The sequence below is a fragment of the Crocodylus siamensis genome, chromosome 3 (assembly GCF_052110815.1).
Source record: "Crocodylus siamensis isolate JL-2025a chromosome 3, ASM5211081v1, whole genome shotgun sequence".
NCBI lineage: Eukaryota > Metazoa > Chordata > Crocodylia > Crocodylidae > Crocodylus > Crocodylus siamensis.
Window position 1 is genome coordinate 101,871,230 of NC_143397.1, and position 19,620 is coordinate 101,890,849.

General features: G+C 41.5%; 1 protein-coding gene across 2 annotated transcripts in view; it reads right to left on the bottom strand.

Annotated features, from left to right (window-relative positions):
* Positions 1-1,094: 1,094 nt before the first annotated feature.
* The window catches only part of GRIN3A (glutamate ionotropic receptor NMDA type subunit 3A), a 133,687-nt gene continuing 115,161 nt past the window's right edge, over positions 1,095-19,620 (bottom strand). The window contains exons 7-9 of one of the 2 annotated variants that reach the window (XM_090038897.1): positions 8,724-8,888; positions 6,334-6,407; positions 1,095-1,770 (exon numbers count right to left, since the gene is read on the bottom strand). In XM_090038897.1, the coding sequence (XP_089895023.1) occupies positions 1,434-1,770; positions 6,334-6,407; positions 8,724-8,888 (576 nt within the window). In that variant the 3' untranslated portion in view covers positions 1,095-1,433. Of the gene's footprint in view, positions 1,771-6,333; positions 6,408-8,723; positions 12,105-19,620 lie in introns of those variants that run through there. The other variant, XM_090038898.1, reaches the window with a different exon arrangement.

The following is a 19,620-nucleotide window of genomic DNA, read 5'->3' on the forward strand; positions in this document are numbered from 1 at the left end:
AAAATGCTGGCTCTATTTTCACAAATTTTTTTACTACAGAAAAAATAACAGATCAGTTTTTCTCTAGCAAGGAACTGAGACAGACCAGAACAGGGCAGACTGTTTCTAGCACTATGAATTCCCATTTGAAATCTCTGCTTTGATCATGGAAATCAAGGTTGTATACCTAACAGTGCTAACATTATGTAGCACCCTGCAGCACCCTTGAAAGTATTTCAAGGCACCCCAGGGTGCTGTGGCACCCTGGTTGAGAATCACTGGGCTACACAGTGGAGGATCAGGTCCAATATGAATGCTAAATAATAATAAGATAGTGAGATCCAGTTGTTCAGCTGACTGTAGGAATATCTGTTGAGCACCATCGATGTACCAGTTTAGGATTATTTTTTTTTACCCTCAAAATGCTACCAGTCATTCAAAGAAAGCTTTGAAAAGTGTACTTAGGTCAGTTCTATAATTACAGCAAAATGATTGAATGCTATAGGTTGAAGGATAAAATGATAGTTCCAGTTCTGGAAATACTATGTTAGTTCTTGGAGTGCCACTGACAATATTGAATAAAATATTACAAATATTCTTCCTGCCTTTTATCTCCAATGAAGTGTGGTGGGGCTTTGATTAAAGGTTAATAGAAATCTTGTTTAAATTAATGTTGGGCAATGCCAATCACTTAGGTAGATGTGCTATCTGCTTGCCTTGCTGAACAGGTTGTTTCTTTCCCCTATGTTTCCAATCCAAATAGACTGAAGAGAGACATTCAGAGATTGCATTAGAGAGATACATTTGGAGTAAATGCCTTTACAATGACAGGTCTGATTCTCACTGATGTGAAAAGGAGGCCTCAAAATGCATTGGAGGCTTTGAAATTTTAAGACATGAAGAGTGGGATTTTCAAAATGTAATTTAGACCTAATGTAAGACCCTGGGTGAGCCAGGGGCCTGTGACCCCCTTTGATGTGGCCTGCCACCCAGGACTGACCCTTTGAAATAGCCCTTCAGGGCCAAAACATTGGGAACCCCTGGGGTGGATGGACCTTGAACCCATTGTTGTTTATATTAACCAAATAAAACCACTAAGAGATGCACATCTGACAATCAGTATAGATTTCTTTTCTTTTTTTAATGAATGCACAGAAAGGGCTAAAAAGTGGAAACTTGGTTTTTGTGTTGTGAGAAGGAGATGGGAACAGTGTGGTCTGGACGCTCGCAGTTTCCCAGGTCCAAGGCCACCTTTCAGAACAGCCAAGTGCTGCTCACAGAAAGAGTGAGAACTTCATCCTCTGGAAAGGTCAAGGAGCCAGAAGCAAGGTCTTTGCTGCAGCTGCTGTCATTCTGCCTTGCAGTAAGACAGAGGACATATCTCTCACTTTATCTCCATGCCTCTTTCTGACATTACAAGAGTGCATTGTAATTTGTACAAGGGGCCTGGGGGCCTAGGGCTCTGCAGTCCTGTTTGTCCTCTGATACTCTTCCAGCTCATTTTTCCTGTTCATGGCTAGCTGCAGCTCCTGTTTGATCATTTGAATCTGCTTCTCCAACTCTGTGAGCTCTTGGATCACTGAGGTCCTAGCAATATTAAGGGAGTCTGCTTTCCCGTTGGTAGTCAGTGAAGTAGGAGTCTCTCTCCGCATTTGGGGCAGAGGTATGTCCTGGTGCTGCCGGGTGGTCACCTCATTTTGCCCTTCATCCGTGTAGATGTATTTCCGCCGGTGGCAACTGCCGGGGTTGGCTGTATTCCACACTGAGTGCTGACTGTTCCCTGCATTGGACCTGCACAAAGAGTTGATCATATTTAAAATTAAATCATTTCACTCTACTGTGTTCACACAGCACTTCCAAGTGTGGGGGACATCTCCCAGCATTTGAATAGGAGCCTTACACCCCAGGAAGGGTTCTGGTTGATGAAGGTTAATTGGAAGACTAGCTACCTCCCTCAGCTGGGCTAATTGCAAGCCTGCAGCAGCTGGGGACTTGCGTAGGGTGTATGCAGAGCACAAGGCTTGGGGAGGAAGGGAGGATGGTGAGGGGATAATTGTCAGGAGGGTTATCTTGGGAAGAAGAATATGAGAGGAAGGAGACAAGCTGCCTTGCAGAGAGAGGAAGAGGGGAGGTAGGAACTGACCAGGGGAAACAGCAAAGGGTGGATTTGTTTTAAATAGGCAGTCTCTGGTCTATACATCTGATGGTGGGGAGTGGGCTTGAGTTTCTTTATCCATTTCTCCCAGCAGAGTGATGACTGAAATTGATGGAGACTTTGAGTGCTGTTCCCTCTACTCCAGCCCTATAATAAAGCCAGACATATGTCTAGCTCAGACAGAGAGCTGTTGTGAGGACTGGACTGGAAAGGCAAGGAGTCATCACTATGGCTGGGAAGGAGCAACAGAAGCCAGATTGCAGCCAGTGTGGGCAAAAGGTAGGAACTGGGCAGTCTAACAGGAGGATGACACTCAGATGTGTGACACCCTTATAGAGTAGAAGAGACCTGGCTCCAGCTGGGGCTGCCAGGCTTGGAAATGCTGAGATCCCCACCTTGAACTGTGACTCTGAGGGATTCCTGGGTTCCCTGCTTGACTGTGGAGAGCACAGAACTGTTGCATGGTCTACTTGATGCGTCTGCCCTGGAGCTGCAGGCTTCGGCAGCCGACCAGGCTTGAAAAAGTTTGTCAATACTCCCTCTCTCTGTGAAACGTTACATTTTCTGTAAATCATAATTTTCTGGTGCAAAATCAGTTTTGTCAGAAAATTTCAGGCCAGCTCTAGCAAAGGGCTGTAGGGAAGCCCAGAGCAGCTGGTAGGAAATACCATGCTAGCCATCTCAACCTGTCTCTGGTGGGGATGGGTCTGCAGGCCACTTAGGAGGTTTTGATTCTATTGGCACTTGTACAAACAACTCCTGACTCTCGCCATTAAAGGAACAGATGTCTAAAAAGACAGATAACAAGGGGCTTGATCCTGAGAGTTTATAAGCAAATTGCAGAGGCTGAGCATCGCTGATAATCAAGCTACTTCTTTCTAGATGCCTGGAAAATGGAGCGAAGAGTCACGTCAATTTTGGCTACATGGAGTTTGTAATGGTAAGAAACAGGAATGGAAAGTGCATTCAGTCTCGCACCTACTTGAGTAAATTGCCTTGCATCTAGTATGTATGGTTGACCAGTTGGCATTTAAACAGAGTAGAAAGACTCTTTGATAATCTTGTATCTTAAGTGCTTATTTTGTTAAATTCACAAATGATGCAGTTCTCTGGTATGATGGGCTGTTAACAGCAGGGGGCCTCAGAAATGCCAATGAATGCTGGAAAATGTGTCATGTTTGGAATACATCTTGCAGCTTTAGGCATAGCAAGAAGCGGTTCTGACCGCATGCGTTTTCAGATTTAGTGCACTAAACAGCATGGGTGCTGCTTTTTTTTTTTTTCATCTAACTACAGAAAAAAGAGTGGAGAGAGCTTTTCACTGAGGCCTGACCTACTTCTTCAAAGGGTGCAATATCCATGGTTAAATGTATGATCTGCATTACTGGCACCAGATATACTTAAAACTATTTTCCCCAAGATGGCTATATAAAAGCTCTTATGACTCCAAAGAGCTCAGCAGACCTCCCTGAATTTCGCTTAATCTTCTCTCCTATACAAGCCATTTGGCACATGTAGCAAGCCTTAGTCATTTACCTACCAACAGAAAAAAGGGAAGGTTTGATAACTCTAAATCCTGGATCTACAGAAGTATTTGGGTGCCTGTCTGATTTCAAACTGGAGAGGCAGTGAGGTGTCTAAAACGCACTTCTGTAGAGCTAGCCCTTAATGTTTCCATAAAGTTTTATATTATCAAAGGTCTCATTATTCTTAAGAATAGTCCCAGCTGCAGTGAGGTGGGCACAAACTATCATCTGCTACTTAAATAAGAAAGTGGAAGCAAAAAGGTTCGGTTGGCTTTCCCTTGGAAAGGGAGATGGAAAGCAGAAGATTGTGGGATGCTGGGAGTCCGAGGGACCCTCATCCCACTATGTGAAACCATAGAGGCACATGATGTCACTCTCCCACATAGTTCTTGGCTGAAACAGCTAAGTGTTTATAGTGGAATCGCAAGTGTTTTTTCTGCCAGAAACTACTTGAACACTTGTATGCTTATGTCTTGTACCAGGAAAAGGGTATATGTGCTGGCGCAAACATAATACCTGTCCATTGTACCCAAATGCATTGTTCCCAAAATGGTTCAGATCTCACATAGCAGGTATAATGCACTTTTTATGAGAAACCCTTCTTTGGAAGAAGAGGCCTTATTCTGTATTAAGGATGCTATTAAAGACCAGTATTTGAATGACTCCATCTGTGTGTCCCCTGCCCTCCCCCCCTACATACTACAGTCATCACATAAGACTCTTCACAGAGCTGTCCCATTGCTGCTTCTTGTAGTGGTAGTGAAAGGGCCAAAGAGGATGGAGATAAGTAAGTCTTTTGAATAGTAGCTATGTTGTCTATTACACGTGCGTTCAGAGTTAGGGGTAGGTGAGGATCATAAAATAAATGAACCCCATTCCATGTTAGGTGTGGAGGTCATGCGGATATGTGAGCACCGTCTTAGACGAGCCTTTCTGGAACTTTTGACTGAAGAAAGTATTGAAGGGTCCTTCTAGAGAAATGGCAGAAATAACTTGTGCTGTATTATAAATGGTGAGAAGTGGGGAAGTATAAGACAACAACCTCCAGGAGGAATAAAAAAGTCATTTAATTGATTTGAGAGCACAGTGCATCTCCCGCTATATTAGTATTCATTATGGTTGTGTTGTACGTTACCAGAAGCCTTGAGCTGAATTCATCAGGGTCCTGTTCATACTGCAGCTTGAGCCATATTTTTAACAAGGGTGTTTAGAACCTGATAGCAGCAACCCTGTCTAATCGGAGGTTGCAAAACTGCCCTTCTGCATCTCCCCTTTCTTTTTAAGCATATTTTCATGGTTTTTATCTCTAAGCCAGTTGTATAAGGAGTGTCTGCATGTATTTTCTGCACTTTGTCAGCGGAAAGCCCTGCCCAAATTGTATTATTCTGTGATGGTGGTCTGCTTTTATCTCACAATTTTAGGGAGTTTTTTTTTAAACAGCAGCTAAAAAGATATCACACAGGAAAGAACAGGGGAGCCAAGACGCCCACAAATACACTAAAAAGCTATTTTACATTGGTTTCTTGGTGTTCAGGCCCCTGAAAAGCCAGACTTCTTAACAAGTGACATTTCTGCACCAGTCACCTTTTTGAAAGAAGTATCTTTGCACCTCAAATGTTTGTGCTTTCAAATTTAAGAAGCTGCAACGGAAAGGATGTGAGTGTGATCTGAGCTTCCTTAGGAAGTGACAGAGAAGGTGGAATAAACACTGGAAGGATGAGCATTCATGTTTCTGTATATGTACAAATGTCACCCTTCAGTTCCTCACATGACCTATTTGTCCAAAAGCCTACTTTTCAAGTACATATTCAATGACTCCAAAACTAATAAACCAAATGAAATCCATAGTTGTGTCTCCATCATGATGGCAGAGAAGGTCTTTTTTTTGGATACAAGTAGTGGAGATTATTTGGCAGTAACTTGCAAGAGTGCTACCTTGACTGATCTTCATCTTTAGTTGCCTATAGGGAAGCAACACTATATCCAGATTTCCTTCATACAAGTACCACTTCAAAAACATTGCCACCCATGGCAACAATGCTCAGTTGAAACCGTTCAAGTTCTTTCTTAATGTGAGCCAGCATCCTGTTTTCAGATGACATACTATCCTTATGGTTCAGTTTGTTTGTACTTTGTTTAAGATGCTTGGTGTTCTATAGAGACATACAAACAAGGTACTTGCTTTTTGGGTTGGTCCCCGATTATAGTCAATTCTTGTGGCAAAATGGTTGCCTGGAGACCGGGTTTCAGTATTAGGGTACCCTTCGTGGAAGACAGGATTGCCCTACATGCTGTTTGGCCATCTTGTGTCTGGGATGCTACCTGGACATCTCCCATGCTTGGCAAAAAGGCAACAGAGGATAAAAAGGAGTGTCAGCATTTATAAAAATGTTGGGCTGGCAATGAGTATTGGGAAGATATTTGGGTATTTTGGATTTATGAATTGTAGTGTGGACAAAATGTTAATGAATAAAAATATCTCCTTATTAAATTAAAACTCTTCCATTTTTGCTTCTCTCTGCACAGCTGAAGAAGTGGAGCCTGCGCTATTATTGGCTAATCATCAAAGTGACAGTTTTCTCCGAGCCTCTGTGGAATATCTTTAGGTTCATAGCTAAATAGCCAGTCTGAACAAATTTAGTTTCAAAATAAGCCTATAAGGCAACTTCTTACCTCTTTTCTACTCGTTTTGTCTTGGGCTCATGTTTTTCTTCAATAAAAGAACTGTTCAGCGCACGATGTAATCTCTAGTGAAAAACAAATTGGAGCAATTTCAGTGCAAATCAAATGAAGTTCGCCCTCGTCTTGGGATGGACTTGGCATGTGATCTGCCTGAATACAGGTACAGCATTATACCCAGCCACACATTCAGGGATACAAACAAACGTTAACCTCATATATACTGAGATGGAGGTCTCCTACTATATCTGGAGAAAAGTGGGGTTTGGGGCATTATTTTTGGCCTTAATATGAATCTTATCTTGCTATAACATTTTAAGAAAGAATGGATTTCCCTGTGGTTCTTTTTCTTGGTATCTCTAAAATGCAATTTTTGTACCTTTTTATGAAGTTATTAACTAGCAAGACTGCTACTTTTATGTACTACCAAAGGCAGACAGAAAAAAACTGATTTGCCTCAGCTTCACAAGAAGAATGACCAAGGAAATGAGCTCACATTTTTTGTATGTATAGAAAGCTCTTAAGAGCTGATATTCCAAAATAAAATACAAGATCATAGAAAATTAGGGCTGGAACAGATTTCACAAGGTCACTTAGTCCAATCCCCTGCTCAAGGCATGATCATCCCTAACTAAAGCATCCCAGTCAACTATTTGTCTAACTTGTTCCTAAAAGCTTCCAAGGATACTTGTATATCCTTAACAAGCTACAGTGTAGTGTGGATTCTACATTTCTAAGAACTCAAAAGTACTCAAGTGGGGCTATTTCTACTACAACTTATGTTTAAAATATCCTCTTTCTCTCTTTACAGAGAAATACTATAGTTCTTCTTGGTTCACAACTTCCAGAAATGACTCAGTACTCAAATCCCTGCTGACTTCCTGCACTTGGGGAGGGGGGCTGGACTTTATGATCCTCCGGGGACCCTTCCAGCCCTAATGTCTATGAAATCTATGAGATACTGTACAGTGATTTTGTATAATAATCTGTAGTACTGTATAATAAGCTGTAGTATAATAAGCTGTAATACTGTAATTTGGAGAATTCAAATCTGTTTATTTCAGTATTTTTTGGTCCCCTGCATTTTGAATTAACAGGGTTTTATTCTACATGCACTGCCTTTATAATTGAGGTTAGTGAGCATTTGAATGCACTGCCAGTTTTCTGCCACTGATTCAGTGATACAGTCTCTGAACAACTATTTAGATGGACTTTGTGATGTCCCAAGACAAACTGTTAGCTCATCTTATCCCATGAACCTTTTGGGGGTTTGTTCTGTGACAACAGACATGGGTGTCTGAATGATCACACTTTCTCTCAGGAGGAAATGGTTTCTCCCAGGACAAATGCAATGTCTATTCATGGTCCTTGGTGCACAAAGTCCCAAAGAGAAATAGAACCCAAACACCATTTAGGGGAAAACTAATATAAGAATGACACAACATACCTTGTGGGGAAAAAAAAATGTCCTGTGATACAAAAGCACATGAATAGCTGCAAAGTGTTTGAGTTATAAAAAAGTATTCAAAGGATTTAAAAAAAAAAAGGGTTGGGGGTAGTGTTCATTTTGCATTATGTACTTTGTAATCTGAAGTCCTCAGTGAAGTCCCCTTCTGTGTTTCTCTCTTCAGTGTTAAGTAAACCTCATCTTTCCAAACTCTTACCTTACATAGTCCACAGCAGACACAATTATCATTGCCCTAGTGTATGTACCTTATCATGGCTTACCCAAATAGATGAGGCAGGCCATGATTAACTGTAAGAATAATGTTATTGTATTACTTCCTGTATTACTTTTTATCCCTCTTTACCATATCTTAATATGGGAATTGAGAATCTTTACTAAAGGCCTTTGTGTAAGTGAGCATAAGACCTCCTGTGTTTTGACTGATGCGCTCAGCAGAGAATTGTTAACTGCTATGACTCCTTTTCCCCCCAATGCCTCTGAAGTGGCAGAGTCTATCCGTGTGTACAGAAATTTGGACTGTTCTTGTCAAAATGCCTTAAGCTTACAAACCCCTGGAACCATGTAACCTACTCATGGGCTTATTTGAAAATTTCTCCTTTTTTGCATCATAATAAATGTTCCAAGTCAATGTCAACTTCCTTCCGATTGTTAAGGAAAGGCTTACTGCTCTGAGGAAAAAGTATCAACACGGGGAATGAGTTTTGAAGAGGCTCACTCCTGCTCCAATTGATGTCACTTGTGAAACTTGTCACTAACATGCATTGGAACAGAGTATAGTAATAATCCTAAAAATATTTTAAGGCCGGGCCCAAAACCCGCTGAAGCCAAGAAGGCTTTCCAGTGACTTGACTTGGCCTTTACTGAACAGCAGTACTATTAAATGACAGAATGACTGATGTGCTGCTAGAATACATACCTGGCTTGTATGGAGCCAGTACTTCATCTTGGATTTCTTTTTGATTCGTGGTAAGACCAGCCTGTATACTATATGTTCTCCAATGGTGGTGAGAATGGACAAGCCAAAACCAATGCATAACATCACAAAGAGTCCAGAAAAGTGCTTGATGCCCATTTGCAGGGTCTGTGTAAAATAAAAGTAAAATACATGCTCAGTGTATCTTAATATATGTTGTTTTTACTTTTTAAAAAAACATGATCTTGGTGAACATGCATTGGTGAAACCGTAACAGGTATATAGTGGACTGACTTTGTCTTTCATGATGAAGTTCCTAATTACTCTAAAGCCATTCACCAAATCTGAGTAGTAAAAAGGAGTCTCAGTGTGAATGAGAATTAGTCTTGGAGATTTTTCTGTTTTCCATCCTTTTGGTGGTGTAGCTAGATTTTAAAATATGGAAATGTCCAGCAGCAAGGGACTCTGTGCTGTGATCTGGAAGACTGTGATTTGACAGAATGCAATCAATGGCTTGTAGACTAAGGCGTGAGTGGAAAATGATCACTACTGACTTCTTTGTAGTGCGGTGCATTTCCATCCAGGGCCAAGTTTAAAAAAAATAAATAAAGGATTCAAAGCAGATGTCACTGTCTTTTCACTAAATTAATATTCCACACTTACTGAAAATTGAATGTTGTAAGGAAAATCAAATGCCTTTTTTTTTCCCCTTTCCCTTTCTATAGTATAGAGGAAGTGGAATAAAACAGTTCTTTGAATAGCTTTCTAGTATAGCAGCATTCCCTGTGTGCTATGGTTTCCATGTGATAGGTACATTGTTTATTGAATACATACGTGGTTCCTTCACTTTCTACTTTGTACAGAGAAAAAATCTAAATATTTCTTAAAGACTGGGGAGTACTTCTAAGAACAAAATAAATTTCCAGTGCCCAATTATTTAAAACCTATTTCTGGAGGAATATATATTTCAGGAATATATAGATTAGAAAAATCTGGCTTCTTGACAAATATTCTACCCCTCTCTATTAGGTCTTGTCAATGCAGAGGTTTCTGCATTGCTGTTAGTGTATCGATGTACAAAGTTTCTCTAGTCCAGGAAAACCCATACACTGGGCACATTCTTGGAGGTTCTTTTAGGGTTGTAATGACAGCCCCAAAACAGTAGTGGCTTGGTGCCATATCCAGTGATGTCTAATGTCATATGGTCTTCCTGTGCAGCTTGCTCTCAGTGTTCTACAGTGGCATCTTTTAAACTTTTTTTTTGGTCTATTTGATGTTTCAAAATATAAGAATATACAGGGGTTGCAGCAGCAGTAGCCTTGTCTCAAATAGGCAACAGCATAGTCTTCCCTGCTGGGGTGGAGTGCTAGAAATGCAAAGCTCCAGTGACAAGGAAATGTGTGAACTCTGTTATGCTGCAGTGAGAGTGATCAATTTTTCTGAGTTCTCTGCCAAAAGCAACCTACTTGTTCAATATGCTACTGGGCAGAATTTCTAGGAACACCATACCATGCCAGTAAAATCAGCACTCGCTGTTCTGTGTTAGGGAATAGAAGTGATCCTTCAAAAGGCAATACTTACAGAATATGGAGAACACTATCAGTTCAGCTCAAGAGCAAAAATTCTCCTCTCAGACTTTCATTTGGGACTTGTTGTTGACAAGATTCTCTTCTAAGTTTCCCTTGAGTGACTCTGCAATCACTCACTTTCCTGGAGAGACTCCAAAATGACATCAGAATAACTGAAAACAAAAGCTGGCCTCAACTTGCTAATGCACTTTCTGTAATTGTTCTGGAACTGGAACTTTTACCATTGTAAATGGAAGTTCTCTTTGGAAGCAGCGTACAGCTTCCAAAGAGAACAGTGTACAGCTGAGCCATTCTGTGGGTAAATGGGTCAATTTGAAGAGGTGAAATTTGCCCTAATCAACATTTATGAATGCTCCTCATTTGAATAATGTGGAATTTGTCCTCTTTACAAACTTTTATCATTTCCCATGGAAATGTCTGGGCACTTTGATCTTCCATTTTTGCTATCAGCACTTTTATAATGCAGCAGCATATAGGTGTGTGTCTTGTACAGTAGTCAGAGAGAGAGATGGGTCTGATGTAGCTCCTGTTAAAGGCAATGGAGAGATTTCAGTTTGACTTCAAGTTTCTGTGCCAACTCTGTCACTCAGAAGCCACCACTCTCCAGCTCAATAACAGTGAGGATAGTATGTTGAACCAAACTGGAAAACTTGCAATAACTAGATAACTCAGTGGTTTCCCTGCTCTTTGTCCTGCTCGAGAAATCTCTGCAAACATAATCTGAGGCACTGTTGCTCTTCCCTAGCCAGAATCACACTCTCAATAACTTCTACCAAAGATTTTTGGTCTGTTCATTACTGGCAAACAGATTGTTGCTGGTATCCCAGATAATAAGTTTCTGATCCCTGCTCCTAGCTTATTTATGTAATTATTTATTATTAAGAAACTGAGATTCTCTTGCTGAGGACATTCTGCAATGTTTGTTCAATTATAATAGAAAATAATCCAAAGATGTATGCAGCAGAATAAAGAAAAGGAAGGCTAGAAAGTCCCACGTTTCATAAGCCTGGGATCAGGAAGAAACATTCCTGTGCTGGCAATTTTATTGTTTGTTCCAAGGATTCTTGTACCTCCCTTTGACCCATCAGGGGACCTTGCAGGCTGAACAGGACATATAGGAAGGATGATTCTGAGGGTGACACCAGTAAGCTCTGTTCTCAGGTGATACCAGTAGGTTCAGCAGGCTCTGTTCTCAGGCAATGAGCAACCGCCCTGAATATCGTGTGCCACATGGTTGCAAGTAGCACCACTGAATACATTGCACTTAATAAAGATCCAGTTGCTACAGCCTGAATGGAATTTCCTTATTACTGCACAAGAGTTCTTACATGAAACAATGAAGATGCATCATCCTGATATGGTGTGGCTGTTCTAGTATTCAAAGAGAAAAGGGGCATGGATACTATTGAAGCCTCTTTTTTTTCCTTAAAGAATGTGAATGAATATCACTGGGGGAGAGAGGGCAGCATCTGCTCTATGTTTAATAAAAATGAGTATAATGATTTGATTCCTTTTTAAGTTAGTGGAAAAGCTTATTGTTTTAAGTTGGAGCAGAATCTGGCACATAAAACTTGAAAAACTCTGTATCTGGCACACAAAACTTCTACTCTTCAAAACTTCAGGGTTATTTGGAAGGAGGGTTTTCTTTTAGCCTATCTTTTTGAATTGAGCATAAGTAAATATCTATGGGGACACCAAAGGTGTAGCTGAATGTACTGGTTAAATGTGCTCTTGGTGCTTCCTCTTCCCATTCTAGTAGAAGTGTTGAGGTACAGTCTGAAAAATCTCTTATCTCCTGGAAAGGAAATTATAATCGTTTAGATGTAAGTATAAAATGACTTGAAGGTACAGTTAATGCGATTGCTTATCCTGGTCTTTTTTGGCCGGTTCCTGTGTTCTACTGTCACTCAGATTTATGCTAGCATTTAATCCTCCTTCCCCGGCCCCCTCCCCATTACTTGGGGTCCACCTAGATTGTGGGGACACTTTAGCAATGACCCTTTTCCTAAGCCAGATACCAATTCATGGGAATGTCATTTTGGGGTCCTAAGAACTGCAGTAGGTAGAAGAGGTCCTTAGTAATCTGATTGTCAGTGTTAGAGCTGTGAGCAGCCATATCACACCTGAGAATTGGGGGCAGGATTTGAAGAATACAATAAGAAAAAATGGGAAATAGTGCGCACACACACAGTTTGAATACATGAGTCCCAATATCAAATTCAGCAAGATAATTCAAGTGCCCCAAACATTTGTCCTTTATGCTGTTGTCTGTACTTCAACACTATCAGTACTGAATGACTACTTGGGGTGGCCAGTCTCTTTGATAGTCTAGATCTGTGTGGTTCACTTATCTTCAGCATAATTGTACATTGCTAAAGGCTTGGCCTATTTTATTGTCAAGCCTGGGGAAGCCATCTTAACTTTTGCTGAAACCAGGCAAAAGAAATTCCAGCAAAGGCATCCCTGTGATTTTCACTTGTTATTTATAGTTTTTCAAATTGCTGCAAACAAGAGATCTTTCTCTCTTAATACCTGAAATGTCAAAACAAAGGTTGAAAAATATTTAACGTCGCACTGAAAGAAAGATAAACACCTTGAGATGGCCACCCGTTAAAGGCCATGCGTTGGAGATAAATTTCAAAAATAAATTAAATGGGATGAGTAGGAGGGGAAGGAAATAATTGCTACCATGTGTCTTGGAGAGTCTGAATTGATTAGTCACAATGATAACAACAGATTTATGCACCATTATAAATTGGTCATTTCTTAGCTGTTCATCCAGCTCAACACGCGCACAAATAATGGTGGAAAGAAACTAATATATAGCTGTCTCTTTCATTTTACACCCAGCCAATGATCAATATCAGAGTCTCAAGCTTCACTGGTTACTTTATAGATTGTATACAGGTTCAGCTATATATAATAACAGGCTATCTTATATTGTAGCTCTTTTTTCAGTAGAATTGGGATTGTTCAGCTGTGTGTCTGGGGCTCTATCCCAGCTGGGGTTTTTTTGTGCTGCAATAAAACCAGCAAGCCCCAGCCGCAGGTCAGTGCTCCATTGTTTGGTACTCTCCCAGCACAGAACGGCACAATGATCCCTGCCTGTGCTCCTTCTTTACTCTCAGCCTTGGTAACTTGTCTGCTGACATGATGCTTGCACAGAGTTCTGCTAAAGACTGTCAATCAGCTCTCCTTTTGAAAGGAAATGCACCCCCATGCAAGATGGAAGGGAATGCAGGAGTAAAATCTATCTGAAATTTGGCTGCAAATGAGAAGGCATCACACCTATGCCTGTCACTGCACCAAGTCTGCCCATATAGATGCCTCATGAATGTCTTATGCAGAACTTCTTAGGAGCTTTGTAGCATGGATTAAATGCTGCTGCTATTTAGTTATTGAGTCAGAGTACTTGACATGAGCACTATGTATGCATTTGCAATGGACATATGTAGTACATCCTAATTTTCCATGGTACCACAAAGTATTTCCAGGACTAGCTTCTTAAATTTCACACAGCCTTTCTCATGTAGGAGTCACTATCCTCAGTTTTACTGGGTAAACGGAGGCACAAAGGGCTAGACTTTCAGATGTATATTGATGCCTGAGTACCATTGGCAGTTAGTTGAATAGTTACAATTTTAGGGGCCTAAGGCCACATCTGGCCTTAGCGGCGGGCAATGTAGGTGACTGCCCAAGGCGCTGTTGTCAGGGGGGCACCAAACAGGTGCACAGACACCTGTGAGCAGCCTGTGCTCACAGCAGTGCTCTCTCCCCACCCCACCACACCCTGACCGATCCCTGCCCCAGGCAGGAGAAGCAATGCCCAACCCAACCCACCCGCACCTCCAGCTTCTGCCCGGGAGAAGCCAGGCCAGGCACATATTTGGGTGGGGGGTGGTGCCTGCTATAGTCTGTCAGCCTTGCTCCTGCAGAATAGCAGCAGTATCTGCTTGGTACACCATGCTGCTCTCCCCGCTGGACTGTGCCCTGTGCCCCTACCCACCTACCTTTGCTTGAAGTGGTGCTGCTGACTTGGGACAGGGTGCCAATATACAAATTCACCAAGGATACTATTTTCCCTAAGGCCAGCTTTGCCTGAGGCCTTTACAAATAAAGTCAAAAAGGTTTAAATGCCATGTCCTATGGCAGCAAGAAATTTGTGGCTAAGCTGGAACCTAGATTTCCTAATGGTCTGTGCCTTAATTATTACATCTTCCTTCCTTAACTCTCATGTTTCTCTGACTTTGAATGCTCCAAGAAAGGATGGAAGCTTAAAGCACTGCAGTCATATTTATTTAGTCCCCTGATGCATGTAATCCTTAGTTTATTGTTCTTTTATATGCTAACCACACCACTACGTTCAGGAGCCTAATCCTTAGGTGGTATACATTGGTGTAGCTCCACTGGAGTCAATATAGCCTCAAATCTTTCTTTGCTACAGTAGTCCCCAATCTCTGTGGGCCCATGGGTGGCATAATTAGCAAGTATCTTTAAGTTCTGCTTTTCCTGTCAACCTGTAACAGCATCTGTGTGTGGAAAGCAAAACCACCTCTGGTTGTGAACAGTGCTAGAGGGTCTTACAGGCCATGTCTTGCCCATGAACCATGGGTTGGAAACCCACTATCTCACAGAAACAAATTTCCTTCTGTTGCTTGGAGTATGTTCTCCAGAGGTCTGGAAAAATATCCACTAACTTTGTAATTAGTCTATCTAATAATGAACAGGGCATCAGATTTGGGTATCGTTCCAGATAATTTTCCTTGACATTGCTAGCTGAGGAATCAGGTAGAGCAGCTTTGCCTAATTAAATAAAGAAGTAAATGAGCCCATTTGCTTAATAGGAGAATAAGATGGTGTTCATTTTGAACAGATTGAGTCCAAAGCCTGGCTGACAATTTTTCAGTGCATCTTTCTGGCTCTGCCCCAACCAGTACATTCAGTTCTTATTTTGCAGCACTCTATTGTGGAAAGATTTTTATCTTTCCATGGAGAATCCAATAACAATACTCTTTCCACTTTGACTTGTGAAGTCTTTTTTCTCCCCTCTTACCTATATTGTTATACCATGATCCATTACATTCTTCCCTTACTCTAAATTTTAGAGTCTAAAATACTTCCAGTCCTGATGGTAGGCAGGTTCAACATCCATCTCTAGTGTCGTAATGAAAATTGTTATAGGACTGACAGAAAGAGCTGTTTTGCAGTAGGACATTGCTATCTATTCAGATTTATCTGTTACTCTCAGATAAAAAGTTATCAAGAAATACAATTATTTGACTGTTATATCTTTTATATGGCAAATGGGTATAGTATATGTTACTCAGCCACTAGTTGTCTCTGTGTGCCACATAGACTTTTGCACAAGTACTCTAAAAAGGTAATGAAGCCCCTTGGTTCATTTGGCTCTAGGAGTTTTAATAAACACCATTTTTTAAGTAAGATTGTGATTTTGTATTTTGATAGCGATAGAATCATCTGAATCCACATTTGCCCTATTAACTATAAAGTGCTGTTGTTGTGGTTGTGCTGCTGTTGTGGTTGTGCTGCTGTTCTGTATTAACATGTGAATATTGCCAAAGCTTGATCAATGAGGTAAAGGTGCTTTTGACTGGATTATTATTAGATGAATTATTGATCTAACTTAATAGGAGATTTGGGGAAAAGCAAACAGCAATTGTCCACTAAATAAACACACCCAAACACTCAACTGAGTGACAGTGAGAAAGCGGTTAGAATACTAAATAAGGCATAAGCCTTATTTGGAGAAAACTGGAAGCCTCAAGATCAGATGAGCACTAAAGAATGAATAAAACTTTCTCAAGAGAAGGAGGGTCACTTCTAGGCAGATAGGCTTCCTTGGAAGGAGAGGGGGAGAGAGAGGGAAATTGTTGTGGGAGTCTGTGCTGTAGGATCTTCCCAGTGTTAGGGAAGGGTGAGCTACAGAGGAAAAGCTAGACATGCATGCAGTCTGTCGGTCTGCGCTTAAGTTCTAGTTTCTCTGAAATGCGTTGGCTCTAAATAAATGATGCTTTGCTTTAAAGAGGATGTTAGATCACTGATTCCCATGAATGCTGCCTTTTTGGGAAGAGAATTGCAGAGTCTAACCAGCCCTGTAAAGGGAATTAAAATAATAAACCAGCCAATAAAGGGAATAAACCAGCCCTGTAAAGGGAACAAGCCCTGTAAAGGGAATCCCATTGGACACAGAGGGGACTGCAATCCACTCGCAGGACTGAGAGGAGAGAATCTTATGAGTCTATCCTGTGACAGAGGCAATGGCTCAAGTTCGAGACCTAGAGGTTTGTTCCCAGATGCCAGGAAGGGGTCAAAGGCACTGGCACTGATCAAAGAGACTCCTTACAGCAAGGTATTAGCTATTTAAAAGAAAACCTTTTTAGAGAGCTCCTATCTTTAAAACAGTAACATTAAGCTTAATGCCTGGTTAGCTTCTCCTTGAGGCCTACTGTTCCCTTGACCTGGGAAGACCCACTTCCTTCAGCCTCTTCCAAGCAGGCCAGTGTCAACCTGCCTCCTACATGGCTGCTTACCATATCCCTTGCCTGAAGTCACTGTCTCCTGAGATCATGAGGTAGCCAAGGCTCCATGCCTTCATAGCATTTGTCTGCCTACCTATTGTATCGTTGATTTGGTGACACAGACTCCTTTCCAGGAGACGCAGGACAGATCATCATTTCACTATGCAAAGTCCATCAAAGATAGGTGCAGCCACAGTGCATGGAAAGAAACAGCACAAGTTGCACATTGAGCTGATGCCCTAGAGGAAGAGGGCTTTATAACTCATTACCTGTGAGCCCTTCACAGTAGTTATTCCAGGTACAGTCAAAGCAGATTTTGTTCCAATACATCAGGGTGAGATTTTATTTAGATTTGGTTTTCCAAAATAGGGATAAAACAAATCCAGCAATCAGTTGGGGAAAACAGGAAGATCACAAGGCTTCCTAGTTATCCAAATCAGGGCTGTATAAACACCGGTCTGCAGGCTGTAGGTGGCTTGCGAAGGGCTAATCTACAGCTCCCGGGCTCCTGGCCAGCTGCTGCTCCCGCCACTGCTTTGGCTGCGACAGCATCCAGAGTCTGAGGCTCCCCCTTCCTCTTCCAGTTTCTGCTTCCTGCTTTTGCCCAAGGGGTGGGACAACGTGACCCATGGCCACAGGGAAGTGAGGGTTAGTCTGGGTCTGAGTGGTCTTCTGATGCAGCAGGGGACTACACCACGTGCAGTGGGTGAGGGGTGCTCATGCAGACTTGTGATGCGTGGGTATGGAGGGGCATCTGTGCAATGTGTGGCCTGGGGGGGCGGGTTGGGGTGGCTTGTGACTTGCCTTGGTGCAGCCCACATAGTCTCCAGCCCCTGGTGCAACCCTCAGGGTGTGCAGCCCCTGACTGATTGGAAGGTGGACACAGCCCTGATCCAAATGAAAGGAAGTCATGCCACTAATGCCAGATTCAAGGAAACAAACCCTTGGTAGCCAACTCCTGCTTCACAAAAGAGCAAACGTGCAGAACCCTTGCTGTAGCATGACGTGTCATGCTCAGCAGATATGATTTTTGCAACATAGAAAAATTTGTTCAAGGTGACAATAAAACTCTCAAACGTAATTGCTGCCTAGGCAAATTTGGACTCAAGCCTACTGAGATAATAGGCTCATTAATTTTCCCATAATTAGTGATTAATGAAGAGCATGTCACATAAGCCAACCCTTACCAATGACTGTATCAAGCAATGCAACCCAATACAGCCATTTACAAAAGTTTCTGAACAGCAGTTTTTTCAAGAAAGATCTTTCAGAGTTAGCTGGAGCTGATTGTGTAACATCGTTCTAGTTTTCACAAAGGTCAAGGAGGAAAAAACTTTACCATCCTCTGGCCTTCCAAGGAACTTCCCTCTGAGTTTATCCACCCCTGCATCTCAGGGTGAGGCAACTTTTCTAGGCCTCATGTGGCTCATCATTTTTTCAAGACAGCTCTGTTTGCAAATGCAATTTAAAATGATCAAGGCGCTGCCAGATAGAGATGGAAGGAACTGGAAGGCAGCTCTGTCACAGAAAATAACATTTTCCAATGTCAGAGTAGAAAAGAATGATGAGTAAGAAGAAGGATCTTGAAATAAATCTCAAGAGAAATGAATCTTCAAAAGTACAGGAGTGGCAGGTGTGTAAGAACTAGTTAAAGCCTACAGGAGCAATGGCAGAATAGGAAGATGGATATTTCATTAGTTCACAGGCTATATTGATCAATATTTCACTTGCATATATCCTCGTTTTAAAGCCATTACTCTTTGTCAACAGGTGCAATGCCTAGCAAACCACACGTTCATCAAAACATATAGAAAAATATGAAGCCTTGCACAGGCTATCACAAGGCAATTGCCTAGCTCTCAGGGTGACTAACATCCTGTTTATCAAAGGCCGATGCTTTGTCAGCAGGATAGACTGCACCCCAGCTAGCTGAATTCACACCTGGAGAATGGAGAATTTATATGAGCAATGTCTTCCTTCTGCTGATGACTCTTGTCGCCACTTTTCTGATACCATAGATGCTGCTTTTTAGCTCTGTGTGGACTATCAGGGGAAGGGAAGGAGACCATTTGCAATCTTCATGTGTACCTGCTCCTTATGAACTAATTATGTTCTTGGCTTATTTCCCTTATATAATATGGAGGAGGGTAATAATTAGAACCACATGAAACCCAGCAGTCTGCCATGACACACACTTTCTTTTGCACTGATCGGGATGATTCTCACTCTGCTCAAAGCTTTCCTGGGGCTTTCTCTTGGAGGTGCAAGCACACTCTTTGTATTCATGTGGAGCAATAGATCACCTCAGATCTTTGAGACGTGGGGCTTTACTTTAAAAAATCGGCAACAATTCAAAAAATGTGGCCAGAGCTTTGAATTAGTCATCAAAGCGCAAACTGGGCAAGTTGGAACTGAAGTTGAAGCCATGTGAAAACATTTTTCACAGCTCAAAGCCTTGTGTAATAGAAACTACGGTAAAAGTTTGTCTTGAAGGAAAATTCCAGCACTTGGGTATAAAAAAATGATAAGTAGGAGGCCTTACTATCTGGAAAATAAGGGAATTGTCTATGTTTTTTTTATTAATATTATGTGCACCTGTGCTTATTTGATATTGCCCTAGAAGCAAAAATCATGTTGGACTTAGTTTGTAAAGTAATATTCTTTATTGGACTACATGGGATTAAATCAGAGGGGGCTATTGGGGGAGAACAAGCAGGAAAGGCAACAGTGTCACTAATAAGTTAGTCTATGAAATTAATTTATAAAGGTGCA